The sequence below is a fragment of the Gadus morhua genome, chromosome 11, assembly GCF_902167405.1.
Source record: "Gadus morhua chromosome 11, gadMor3.0, whole genome shotgun sequence".
Taxonomy (NCBI): Eukaryota; Metazoa; Chordata; class Actinopteri; order Gadiformes; family Gadidae; genus Gadus; species Gadus morhua.
In genome coordinates, this window is record NC_044058.1 from 24206476 (window position 1) to 24220459 (window position 13984).

At 47.4% G+C, this 13984-nt stretch overlaps 1 protein-coding gene across 1 annotated transcript in view; it reads right to left on the reverse strand.

Moving 5' to 3' along the window:
• Positions 1–14: 14 nt before the first annotated feature.
• Positions 15–13984, reverse strand: part of pear1 (platelet endothelial aggregation receptor 1) — a 27892-nt gene continuing 13922 nt past the window's right edge. Inside the window, exons 6-22 of the mRNA XM_030369829.1 lie at positions 13806–13984; positions 12858–12963; positions 12116–12252; positions 11576–11788; positions 11148–11322; positions 10285–10405; positions 9593–9756; positions 8809–8911; positions 8369–8521; positions 7421–7516; positions 6777–6902; positions 5108–5326; positions 4394–4503; positions 2916–3021; positions 2527–2589; positions 1561–1806; positions 15–1133 (exon numbers count right to left, since the gene is read on the reverse strand). The exon at positions 13806–13984 is cut by the window's right edge and continues 68 nt beyond it. Of these exons, the coding sequence (XP_030225689.1) occupies positions 1012–1133; positions 1561–1806; positions 2527–2589; positions 2916–3021; positions 4394–4503; positions 5108–5326; positions 6777–6902; positions 7421–7516; positions 8369–8521; positions 8809–8911; positions 9593–9756; positions 10285–10405; positions 11148–11322; positions 11576–11788; positions 12116–12252; positions 12858–12963; positions 13806–13984 (2439 nt within the window). The 3' untranslated portion in view covers positions 15–1011. The remainder of the gene's footprint in view (positions 1134–1560; positions 1807–2526; positions 2590–2915; positions 3022–4393; positions 4504–5107; positions 5327–6776; positions 6903–7420; positions 7517–8368; positions 8522–8808; positions 8912–9592; positions 9757–10284; positions 10406–11147; positions 11323–11575; positions 11789–12115; positions 12253–12857; positions 12964–13805) is intronic.

Here is a 13984-nt window from a genome sequence, read left to right on the forward strand (position 1 = left end):
GCAGGAAAACAAGGGAAAATGCTGTGGCTTTTATTTACACTATATACAACACATCGCTTGCTTGCAGTCACATACGAAATCAGCGATCAGAAAGTCTTTTTTCTCTTCAATCTCAAATCGAGGCCTCCATGGGATTAGAGGTAGGAGGCTTCATGGTCAACTCTGGGTCCATTCCAGATGGTCGCGAGAGATGTGTTCCAAGAATTTATGTTAAAGATGCTGCAATAATCACGTGTTGGATTAGGACTAGTATACTGTGGAAATGTCTTAAAATGTCAATGATTAATAGACACTATTCATCATACAGGTGGCTAGAAGAATAGACTCCAATATATATAAAGGGTGGACGTTCTCAAATAACTAATTGTTATTGATTAATGATTCAAGTCTTATTGGTAACTGGACCTCAGGTCTCTCGCGGTAAAAGAAGTACAAGCTTCCTCCACAGGGGGTCACTGTTGATGAATCGGTTCAAAAACACCGACACGGAATGCTTCTCCCCTCGTATTGTGGACAGAAGCCCTTGGGTAACTTTTTCTAAATCCCCAATAACAATTTCTTTACCTCGTTACCTTGGCAACGGGGAACAAGGTAACTCGTTTATATAACCATGGCGACGGCCGATTGTATATTATGAATGTGCGGTACCATAGGGATGCCAGATATAGTGTTAGGCATAAGTGAGCTTGCGTGACGTGCAACGGCCACAGCCGTTGCTATTACAAAAATATGTCTTCATATATTTGTTCTTCGTGGATTTTTAGGTACTTTTTCTGTGCTTATTAGTTTTGAAACTCAATTTCAAACTTCCAACAAAAAAAAAAAATGAAGTCCAGATGTGTTAAATCCCATTGTTTCCACGTGAAGAAGACCGACGTCATTCTATACGGTCACGTAACACGAAGGCTAAAACTTCCTGGTATAGTCCTGGTTTAGTCTCTTCTCGTTCTTCCCCTGGTCGTCCCCCGGTGTTGTCCTGGTCTTCCCTGCCTCCTCCTGGTTGTCCCCTGGTCACCGGGGCGGCCTCCTACTGGGGGACGGGGGGTGGCGGACTGGGGGCAGGTCGTAGTGTCCGGGGATGTGACTGTTTACCGGGAGGTCGTAGTGGCTGTGGGTGTCTGGCTCTGGGTACTCTGGAAAAAATAAATAAAATATATTTTACGGAATTGAAACCAGCACAAACAGGAAAGATAATTCCTGTTTTACTCATCAACCTAATAGATTTTTGTAAATGTATGCTAATTCTAAATGTGATGTGTGCAACCCGTTCTGAAAGCGTTGGAACAGAGGCGGCATAATGCTAGGATGGATCATGTGGAACATTCCAGAAACACCTGTTTGGAACATTTCACAAGTAAACGGGTCAATAAGTAACAGGTGATGCCTTCATGATGGGGTAAAGACTAAAGGATTCCGCCGTTTACGAGACCCAAGAATGTTGGGAAATTCTTGCGTCAGGCGAAAACTGGAAAAACATCCAGCTTCCAAAGCTATAATCAGAGCCCTGCGTTCCTAGGAGGAGGGGTAAGAACCGATAATAAGAAGGACGCTTGAACCCACCTGTCCAGCTGTGTTCTGTGTTCCGGCGCGAGGGGGCTGGGTCGAAGGGGGAGGGGTCGAAGGGGGCGGGGTCAAAGGGCGGCGGCCTGACATCTCGCTGCACGGGGCCCTTCATCTCCATGTAACTGCACTCCGGAGGTCCGGAGGGGTCCAGGGCGGGGAGGTCCTTGATGGTGGCGTACGGGTTCTCGCTGTTCAGGGAGCCGCTGCTGGCGTTGGCCACCTCCTTCAGCTCGGCACACACTCCTACACACACACACACGCACACACACGCACGCACACACACAAACGCACACACACACCAGGAGACGCACCAACACACACACCAATACATACATCGGCACACACACACCAGCACACATGAACCAACACACACCCAAGCCAACACACACAACAACACACACACATACACACCTCATTGCTTAAAACAAGCGTTCAACTGATTGGCTCTTGAAACAAACTGTTTACTGGCTCGCAACCATAACTACAGCCTTAGGGCGTTCGAAATAAAGGCCTGTATTTACTGTATTTGAAGTGTAAGTGAACCCCCTGTTTCAGTCGGAATTCCAACACTATGAATCAAAAGGAAAAAGCATTTTTGGGCAGAGTTCTAGGAAGAATCGGGGAGGTTTTATTCCCATGGTTACGACCCACACCTACTTTCAGATACTTTTTGATGTTTTTTTTATAATGAGTGATGTAGATTAAATGTGCTACACACACTATGGTGAATTGCTATCTAAGAAACCTAGCTACTTTGTGTGCTTACAACATCCACAAACAAGAGACCGACAGAGGCCAGCGAAAACATAAGATTCCACTCCTGTTTTTTCTTAATTACACGATTATAGATCATAGATCGCATGTTGAATAAAATAAAATACAAACTGGGACGTTTAAAATTAAAGAAGTTCACTGGCACTTAATAGAATTATGCTTTTGTTCTGTATGTTTTGCACATACTACCTTTGTTGCAGTATTTTCCCAGACTTGTACTGTAGCTATAGCTGCGATCGATTCCAAAAGCACCTGAAAGAGGAAAACATATTTTAGAGTCACATTTTGATAAACAAAAAGGCAGAAATACGTAGAATCGATACCAAAACAGATTTATTGACTCTTACCAGGTAATAAAGATAATGAAACGTTATTTGTATTACAAAAATCAGATTAATGCAAGGCTAGAAAATTATATATACCTGTGCGTGTGTGTGTGTGTGTGTGTGTGTGTGTGTGTGTGTGTGTGTGTGTGTGTGTGTGTGTGTGGTGTGTGTGTGTGTGTGTGTGTGTGTGTGTGTGTGTGGTTGTACCTGGGTGTTTGTGTGTGTGTGTGTGTGTGTCTGTGTGTGGTTTACCTGGGTGTGCGCGTGCTTCCTGGTGTTTCCAGTCGGCAGGAAGCGTTGCGTTGCTCTCAGCACCAAACAGGCTCCGCCCCTCTCTGTTATGCTGCTGATTGGTGTTCTGAAAGTAACCATGACATCCCAAAAGCAACACATGATACACAATGTTATAATATATATATATATAAACATATATATATATATATATATATATATATATATATATATATATATATATATATATATATATATATATATACTATTATATACCATATACCTTCTTATATACTACTACTACCTTATAATGAGGAGAACCTCCTCCTGATCCCTAACGAGGAGAACCTCCTCATCTCTAACGAGGAGAACCTCCTCCTCATCCCTAACGAGGAGAACCTCCTCCTCATCCCTAACGAGGAGAACCTCCTCATCTCTAACGAGGAGAACCTCCTCCTCATCCCTAACGAGGAGAACCTCCTCCTCATCCCTAACGAGGAGAACATCCTCCTCATCTGTACCAAGGAGAAGCTCCTCATCTCTAACGAGGAGAACCTCCTCATCTCTAACGAGGAGCACCTCCTCATCTCTAACGAGGAGAACCTCCTCATCGGCAACGAGGAGAACCTCCTTTTCTCTAACGAGGAGAACCTCCTCCGCATCTCTGACGAGGAGAAGCTCCTCCTCATCTCTAATGAGGAGAACCTCCTCCTGATCTCTAACAAGGAGAACCTCCTCATCTCTAACGAGGAGAACCTCCTCCTGATCCCTAACGAGGAGAACCTCCTCATCTCTAACGAAGAGAACCTCCTCATCTCTAACGAGGAGAACCTCCTCCTCAACTCTAACGAGGAGAACCTCCTCATCTCTAATGAGGAGAAGCTCCTCATCTCTAACGAGGAGAACCTCCTCCTCATCGCCAACGAGGAGGACCTCCTCATCTCTAACGAGGAGAACCTCCTCCGCATCTCTAACGAGGAGAAGCTTCTCCTCATCTCTAATGAGGGGAACCTCCTCATCTCTAACGAGGAGAAGCTCCTCCTCATCTCTAACGAGGAGAACCTCCTCCTGATCTCTAACGAGGAGAACCTCCTCATCTCTAACGAGGAGAACCTCCTCCTGATCCCTAACGAGGAGAACCTCCTCATCTCTAACGAGGAGAACCTCCTCCTCAACTCTAACGAGGAGAACCTCCTCATCTCTAATGAGGAGAAGCTCCTCATCTCTGACGAGGAGAACCTCCTCATCTCTAATGAGGAGAACCTCCTCCTCATCGCCAACGAGGAGGACCTCCTCATCTCTAACGAGGAGAACCTCCTCCGCATCTCTAACGAGGAGAAGCTTCTTCTCATCTCTAACGAGGGGAACCTCCTCATCTCTAACGAGGAGAACCTCCTCCTGATCCCTAACGAGGAGAACCTCCTCCTGATCCCTAACGAGGAGAACCTCCTCCTGATCTCTAACGAGGAGAAGCTGGAGGTCGTGAAGGTGGGACTTGCCTTGATGCAGCGGTGGTGGTGGTTGGGCAGGTGGGGCAGTGGCGGGGGGTTCTGGCTGAGGGTGTGGTAGCTGGGGTTGGAGTAATAGCGGTGGTAGCTGTGGGGAACATCTGACATCCACAAAGCTTCCAATCAGCCAATCAGCATGCAGAAGAGCTCAACCAATCAGGACACAGCACATCATCGTCAATTATCAGTTTGTCAGCCAGAACGCAGTTTTACATATATAGTGCTGTCAAGCGATTAAAATATTTAATCGTGATTAATCGCATTAATGTCATAGTTAAAAAAATGTCTATGCTAAGTATCCCTTGATTTCTTTGTCCCATTAATTTTTCTCATTTTAATGCTCTTATCAACATGGAGAAGTGCATCGGCTTACCTTGTGCAAATGGTTTTTTATTGATAACAACATTGGCATATACTTATCAAAACAGGACGATCCAAAAAAAATGGATCGTCCTGTATATAAAAATGTGGACGATCCAATTTTAACGCTGTTAAAATTGGTTTGCGTTAACGCCGCTAATAACGCGTTTAACTGACAGCACTAATATATATATATATTATAAAGGTTATATTATGTGTGCTTGAATTATGTGTCCACAAGAGTCTACCCATCTCGTCCTAGCACCCTCCCCACCTCCTCCCCAAGCACCCTGCATATCTGTCACCCACCTGCCCCCCCCACCCCCCCCCCACCACCCTGCCTACCTGGGACAGCATACTCAGAAGTGGTGGTGCGGCTGGTGGAGAAGGAGACGGTGGGGGTGTTGTTGTGCTTGGCCTTCTGTCTCCGTCGGTACAGCAGCAGCAGAGTGAGCAGCAGCACCACCAGGAGGACCAGGACCACGATGCCAGAGATGGCCCCCCACGACTCCCTCTCCACGGGGGGGACGGAGACCCTCACACCCCCTGAGAACTCCACCCTGACTGGAGGGGGGAAACGGAGAGGAGGTAACCTGTCTGCCCTCCGTATTAGCGTTAGGGCTACAGTAGGGTATAGCACCCGGTATGAAGGTTAGGAGTACAGCAGGGAATAGTAACAAGGGATGGGGTCAGGGTAACAGTATAGTACCCAGTGTTAGGGTCAGGGTAACAGTACAGTACCAGGGGTTAGGGTCAGGGTAACAGTAGGGTATAGAACCCAGTATTAAGGTCAGGATAACAGTAGAGTACCCAGGGGTTAGGGTCAGGGTAACAGTACAGTACCAGGGGTTAGGGTCAGGGTAACAGTAGGGTATAGAACCCAGTATTAAGGTCAGGATAACAGTATAGTACCCAGTGTTAGGGTCAGGGTAACAGTAGGGTATAGTACCCAGGGTTATGGTCAGGATAACAGTATAGTACCCAGTGTTAGGGTCAGGGTAACAGTACAGTACCAGGGGTTAGGGTCAGGGTAACAGTAGGGTATAGAACCCAGTATTAAGGTCAGGATAACAGTAGAGTACCCAGGGGTTAGGGTCAGGGTAACAGTAGGGTATAGTACCCAGGGTTAGGGTCAGGGTAACAGTACAGTACCAGGGGTTGGGGTCAGGGTAACAGTAGGGTATAGTACCCAGGGTTAGGGTCAGGGTAACAGTACAGTACCAGGGGTTAGGGTCAGGGTAACAGTAGGGTATAGTACCCAGGGTTAGGGTCAGGGTAACAGTACAGTACCAGGGGTTAGGGTCAGGGTAACAGTAGGGTATAGTACCCAGGGTTAGGGTCAGGGTAACAGTATAGTACCCAGGGATTAGGGTCAGGGTAACAGTAGGGTATAGTACCCAGGGTTAGGGTCAGGATAACAGTACAGTACCAGGGGTTAGGGTCAGGGTAACAGTAGGGTATAGAACCCAGTATTATGGTCAGGATAACAGTATAGTACCCAGGGGTTAGGGTCAGGGTAACAGTATAGTACCCAGGGGTTAGGGTCAGGGTAACAGTACAGTACCAGGGGTTAGGGTCAGGGTAACAGTACAGTACCAGGGGTTAGGGTCAGGGTAACAGTATAGTACCAGGGGTTAGGGTCGGGGTAACAGTAGGGTATAGTACCCAGGGTTAGGGTCAGGGTAACAGAATATACTCAGTGTTAGGGTCAGGGTAACAGTACAGTACTCAGTGTTAGGGTCAGGGTAACAGTAGGGTATAGTACCTAGGTTAGGGTCAGGGTAACAGTACAGTACCAGGGGTTGGGGTCAGGGTAACAGTACAGTACCAGGGGTTGGGGTCAGGGTAACAGTACAGTACTCAGTGTTAGGGTCAGGGTAACAGTAGGGTATAGTACTCAGTGTAAGGGTCGGGGTAACAGTATAGTACCAGGGGTTGGGGTCAGGGTAACAGTACAGTACCAGGGGTTGGGGTCAGGGTAACAGTACAGTACCAGGGGTTGGGGTCGGCGTACCTCGGTTGCAGTCCTCGTGGTCCTCAGGAGAACAGAGACATTCCCCCGAGAGGCGGTCGCAGCCAGAGCCGGCGGGGCAGAGGCAGGCCTGGGAGCAGGAGGGGCCGAACCGACCGGGGCTGCAGGCTGCACACACGCGTTACACGGAGCACGCGTTACACGGAGCACGCGTTACACGGAGCACGCGTTACACGGAGCACGCGTTACACGGAGCACGCGTTACACGGAGCACGCGTTACACGGAGCGTGCACTGGTTAATGTGGCGTCACACGTAGAGGGTGGTATTATAACGTATAACGTGGTATATCATTTAGTTTATGTTGAATAATGATAACAATAATAAGATTGTAGAATGTAGCATATACTGTATAGTTAATAATGTATAATGTAGTCTATGTTGTACTGTATAGTATATCATGTGTAGTAGTATATAGTATATATTGTAGTATATAATGTAGTACATAGGGAGTGAAGTGTATAATGTAGTATATAGGGAGTCTAGTATATAGTGTAGTATATTAGGGCGTGTAGTATATAATGTAGTATATAGGTAGAGTAGTGTATATTGTAGTATACAGGGAGTATAGTAGTATATATTGTAGTATATGATGTATAATTCAGTATATTATGGGCTGGTTCTTACCCTCACATTGGCCGTCCCTTGGGTTGCAGGAGGAGCTGTTGGAGCAGTCAGAGCAGCTCTCAGCGCATCGCAGCCCGAAAGAACCAGGCGGACAGGCTGGAGAACACAGTACATATGTAGTACTCTGTACACTGTTATATATATACTATAGACTAGAGTAGGAACCAGGCGGTCAGGCTGGAGAACACAGTACATATGTAGTACTCTGTATACTGTTATATATACTATAGACTAGAGTAGGAACCAGGCGGTCAGGCTGGAGAACACAGTACATATGTAGTACTCTGTATACTGTTATATATACTATAGACTAGAGTAGGAACCAGGCGGTCAGGCTGGAGAACACAGTACATATGTAGTACTCTGTACACTGTTATATATATACTATAGACTAGAGTAGGAACCAGGCGGTCAGGCTGGAGAACACAGTACATATGTAGTACTCTGTACACTGTTATATATACTATAGACTAGAGTAGGAACCAGGCGGTCAGGCTGGAGAACACAGTACATATGTAGTACTCTGTATACTGTTATATATACTATAGACTAGAGTAGGAACCAGGCGGTCAGGCTGGAGAACACAGTACATATGTAGTACTCTGTATACTGTTATATATACTATAGACTAGAGTAGGAACCAGGCGGTCAGGCTGGAGAATACAGTACATATGTAGTACTCTGTATACTGTTATATATACTATAGAGTAGAATACGACCCGACCAGTAATCACTACCAATGTACTTTAATATCATACTACCATCTTGATCTATTATACTACCATAGTACTATATTATCATTTCTACCATCGTAGTAAATGAATCATATATTAATATGGTAGCATGTCAATATATTGATATAACATATACACACACATATATATATATCTATATATATATATACTTCATACATAATATGGTTGCCTAGGAGTCCGTCTCATCACTTACTCTTCTCACAGGCGGATCCCCAGTACCCATGGCGACAGACGCAGGCGCCCGTCTCCGGGTGGCAGCGGTCGCCATGGGGACAGTGTTGGGCGCAGCTGTGGTTACAGTGGGGGCCCCACTGGCCCTCCACACACGCCTCACCACAGCGGGCTCCTGACAAATCACAATACTAATTAATATACTGTAATAGTAAATTATTAAATCATAACTAGCCCAAATAATCATGATAACTAGGGTCAGTTACCAGGGTAACTAGGGTGAGCCAATATGCTAGAGTCAGTAACCATCTTTACCAGGGGCAATGGCTCTGTCCCTTGTTACATTTACCACAGTGCTCTCTTGTTAATAAACCTTCTACCTTTACAGCATTTATAAAAACTAACTGCTCAGCTTCATAAATTCGCAATTTCTTGAGAACCCTGATCAAGGTGGACTCTTACCCCCCCACCCTGGCAGACAGCGACACTCTCCGCTGGTCGCCTGGCAACCATTGGCGTTGATACAATCACACTTCTTCTGGCAGCCCGGTCCAAACATGCCCATCTGAACGAGACGCACAGGAGATCACACTCAAATACACACCAACACACATGAGGATCTATACCAGCTCTCTAACTAGCTGGATCTGAACCATATCTCTAACTAGCTGGACCTGAACCATACCTCTAACTAGCTGGACCTGAACCATACCTCTAATTAGCTGGATCTGAACCATATCTCTAACTAGCTGGACCTGAACCATATCTCTAACTAGCTGGACCTGAACCACCTCTCTAACTAGCTGGACCTGAACCATATCTCTAACTAGTTGGACCTGAACCAACCTTCTTACTAGCTGGATCTGAACCATACCTCTAACTAGCTGGATCTTAACCACCTCTCTAATTAGCTGGATCTAATCCACATCTCTAACTAGCTGGACCTGAACCATATCTCTAACTAGCTGGATCTAAACCACCTCTCGAACTAGAGATATGATCTGAACCACCTCTCTAACAAGAGATTTGATCTGAACCACCTCTGTAACTAGAGATATGATCTGAACCACCTCTGTAAGTAGAGATATGATCTGAACCACCTCTGTAACTAGAGATATGATCTGAACCACCTCTGTAACTAGAGATAAGCTCGCTAGAGATAGAGTAAGAGCCCCCTGCCCCCTCTCTAACTAGAGATAGAGATAATAGAGATGATAGAGATGATAGAGATAGGGCTGGGACTCACGGGGCAGGGCTTGTCACACAGCGCCCCCTGCCAGCCCGCTCTGCAGCTGCAGCTGCCGTCCTCGGGGCTGCACTGGGCCCCGTTGGCACAGAGACAGGTGGCGTTACAGCCGGGCCCCCAGGAGCCACTGGCGCAGCGCACCGAGCAGTCCAACCCCCGCCAGCCTGCACACAGACAGGCAGACAGACGGGTGGAGAGACAGGAGACAGACGGGTAGCGGGACAGACAGAGAGGCAGACGGGTAGAGAGACAAGAGACAGACAGAGTGTGAGACAGAGAGACATACAGAAAGGTAGAGAGACAGACAGGTAGAGCGACAGGAGACAGACAGGTAGCGGGACAGACAGGTAGAGCGACAGGAGACAGACAGGTAGCGGGACAGACAGGGAGAGAGACAATAGGAACAGACAGGTAGAGAGACAGGAGATAGACAGAGGGGAGAGACAGACAGACAGACAGGTAGAGGGTCAGACAGGTAGAGAGACAGGAGATAGACAGAGGGGAGAGACAGAGAGACAGACAAGTTGAGAGTCAGAGAGAGAAACAGACCAAAAAAGGTGTAATTAGTAAATGAGTCATTAGTAAATCCTGACCCGTTATTTGATGGATTACGTATTGGCTACACCTGTAATCTCATTGGCCGCGGTCTGACTGACCTGCGGTCTCGGTGGTCACGCGGTGGTTGAACTCACCCTCCTTGCAGAAACACACGCCGTCCAGGTGGGAGCAGTCGACGGCGTTGAGGCAGGAACACTCCAGGGAGCAGGCCTTCCCGTGGGCCCCGCTCTTGCAGGGGCTCTCACAGTGGGGCCCCTTGGGGGACACACAGGCACACGGACCTCAGACACCGCCGCCCGACGAGGCTCTGTCGGCCCATCGTACAGGGCTCACTGCTGTCGCTCAGATGGGACACGGGCAGAGAACACTGTGGGACTCGTAGCTACCTTTTTGCCTTTTGCTAATTTCCCTTTGACTTTTTATGTTTTATATGTTTTAACAACCCCTTTTATTTATTTTTTTCTCTCTCTTAAACTCTGTAGCACTTTGAGATTTCTGAATGTAAAGTGCTCTACAAATTAAATATATTATTATTATTATTACCTTATTGTTGAGTTATGGGTCTGGGAGCACCAAGCCCACAGGCATGAAATCATTGAATAATGTCCATAATATATATATATATTTAGAGAATTTTTTATTAAATTGTATTTTTCACGAGACAGAAGATATACAACAACAATAAAGACGTATGTACACAAAAAAAACGGGGGGAGGGGGTGATCACCCGGAACCCTCAGCTATAATATTTTATATAATATTGATCATATATAAATTCTATACGTGTCCATAATAGACTTGATTCTTTATTGCATCCTTATTTTATTATTTGAGCGGGGGGGAAAACAGCCACGCTACAGTCTCTCTTTCTAAACAATAGGATTCTACTTCGTGTTTTGGCCATGCTTCAGATATGTGGGGAAATTCACCGTTTTGTATGCTTTGGGCTTCACACGCGACCTCAACCCCCTCACCGTCAACCGTCAGTGCCTCTTACCGTAAACCCGGGGGGGCATCCGCAGGTTCCCGTCGCGCCGTCACACACACCTTTGTTTACACACAAACAAGGCTCCAGGCAACCGTTGCCGTAGAAGCCGTGAGCGCAGGTCTCGTTGCAGTACAGGCCCGCCCAGCCTGGCTGGCATGTGCACTCGCCTTTCATTGGATGGCAGCTGGCCAATCAAAACACAGGTGCACACTGGTTACATGATTGAGGAAGCTTGTGAACAACTAAGGGTGTTATTCTTATGACGTCAACGTTATAACGAACGAGGCGTCCTATAATTAAGACCCCAGGCCATCCCAGTACTTTAGTGTGTGCAGCTTGAGTGCGTGTTGTACCACTGCATTACCAGTGTGTGTACTGCCAATGTGTGCACTCCCAGAGTGTGCAGTGCCAGAGTGTGTACTACCAGAGTGTCTTACCTGAGTGTGTGTTCCTTCTGGCAGAGGCAGGTCCCCTCACAGGTGAGGCCAAACGTCCCGCGGGGACACATGGGCTCCCCGCACTGGGGCCCCCGGAACCCGGGCTCACACAGACAGCCGCCGTCGATGTTGTAGCACCGTGCGCCGTTGGCGCACGCACACACACCTTTACAGTCGAGGCCGTACGCGCCTGCTCCACACTCCTCACTGCACCTGCAACACACACGATACAGCAGGGATGAAGGAGACCGCGCGCACGCACGCACACACATGCACACACAGCTACGCATACACACACACACACACACACAAACGTTTACATGCAGGCACACACACACACACAAACACACGCAGAGACAGACCAACACGTAAACACACACTCACACACATAAACACACACTCACACACATACACGCACACACATAAACATACACACGATTACATGCAGGCACACACACACACACACACACACACACACACACACACACACACACACACACACACACACACACACACACACCACTAGAACACCGTCCTCACCTGGGTCCAGTGTAGCCCTCAGAGCAGCGGCAGGCTCCGGTCTCGGGGTCACATTGTCCCCCGTTGTAACACACACAGTCCTGCAGGCAGTTGGGGCCCCACAACCCCTGGGGACACCGCTCTGTGCACACCGTACCCTGAACACACACACAGGTGTACACACGCACGCACACACGTCACACGCAGCGGCGTACACGGTACTAGAGACACATCTATGCCTGTATGCATGTATGTATGTATGCATGTATGTGTGTATGTGTGTTTGTGTGTGTGCGTACAAGTGTGTTTGTGTGTATGTTTGAATGGTGCGTGTATATATTTATGTGTGTATGTATTCAGATTCAGAGTTCTTTATGAATGCCCAGGGAGGTTCTTAAGTCCAGTAGAGATGCGACTGTACCATCCATCCATCCATGTGCGTGTGTGTGTGTGTGTGTAAGTGTAAGTGTGTGCGTTTGAGTGTGTAAGTGTGTGTGTCTGTGTGTGTGTCTGTGTGTGTGTGTGTGTGTGTGTATGTGTGTGTCTGTGTGTGTGTATAAGTGTAAGTGTAAGTGTGTGTGCGTTTGTGTGTCTAAGTGTGTGCGTTTGTGTGTAAGTGTGTGTGTCTGTGTGTGTGTGTGTCTGTGTGTGTGTCTGAGTGTGTAAGTGTGTCTGTGTCTGTGTTTGTGTGTGTGTGTGTGTAAGTGTGTCTGTGTGTGTGTCTGTGTTTGTCTGTGTGTGTGTGTGTGTGTGTTGAGCCTACCCTCCATCCAGGGGGACAGATGCAGACGCCCTTCCCCTGGCAGATCCCCCCGTTCTGACAGGCACAGCGCAGGGCACAGCGCCCCCTGGTGCAGGCCTGCTCACAGCTGGAACAACCACAGAGTGTCAGCCTGGTCCTTATTCAACGGTAATGTATCACAATGTCCTCATAAACCAAGGACATTAATATCATGTCCTCATAAACATCATGTCATCACAATGTCCTCATAAACACAGCATGTTAATACAATGTCCTCTTAAACATCATGTTATCACAATGTCCTCATAAACCCAGGACGTTAATATCATGTCCTCATAAACATCATGTCATCACAATGTCCTAATAAACACAGCATGTTAATATAATGTCCTCATAAACATCATGTTAACACAATGTCCTCATAAACACAGCATGTTAATACAATGTCCTCTTAAACATCATGTTATCACAATGTCCTCATAAACCCAGGACGTTAATATCATGTCCTCATAAACACAGCATCTCAATACAATATCTTCATAAACATTATGGAATTATAATGTCCTCAAAATATAATGTTAATATAATGGACCCATAAACATCATGTAAGTATCATGTACTCATACCACATCGCCATCAACATAATGTAACAATATAACTGTGAAACTTTAGTTTACTATAGTTACAATGGTTTGGCAGTTTATTAGGCTGACGGTGCTGCTTTGGTAACTAGGTTATTGGTGTGATGAGGTGGTCGTCATGGGTTGACGGTTGTCATGGGGAGGTGGTTACCAGCGCGCTGTCAAGGAGTGTGTTCACGGGAGACGTGTGGCTACAGACTACTGCCAGGGGCGTTGCTTCAGCCGCTGGGGTAAAGCTGTCGCTAAGCTCACCGGGACAGCGGTGTTGCTATGGTAACCAGGCCAACGCGGTTGCCATGGCGACCAGGTGAACCCAAGGTGCACTCACTATGTTCCGGTGAAGCCGTCCCGACACAGGCACTCTCCGGTGGCTTCGTCACACGACCCTCCGTCCCCACACAGGCACCTGTGCAGGCAGCCCTGGCCGTAGGACCCCAGCGGGCAGTGGTCCTCGCAGTGGCGCCCGATGAACCCCGGGAGGCAGCGGCAGGCCCCGGACCCGGGCTC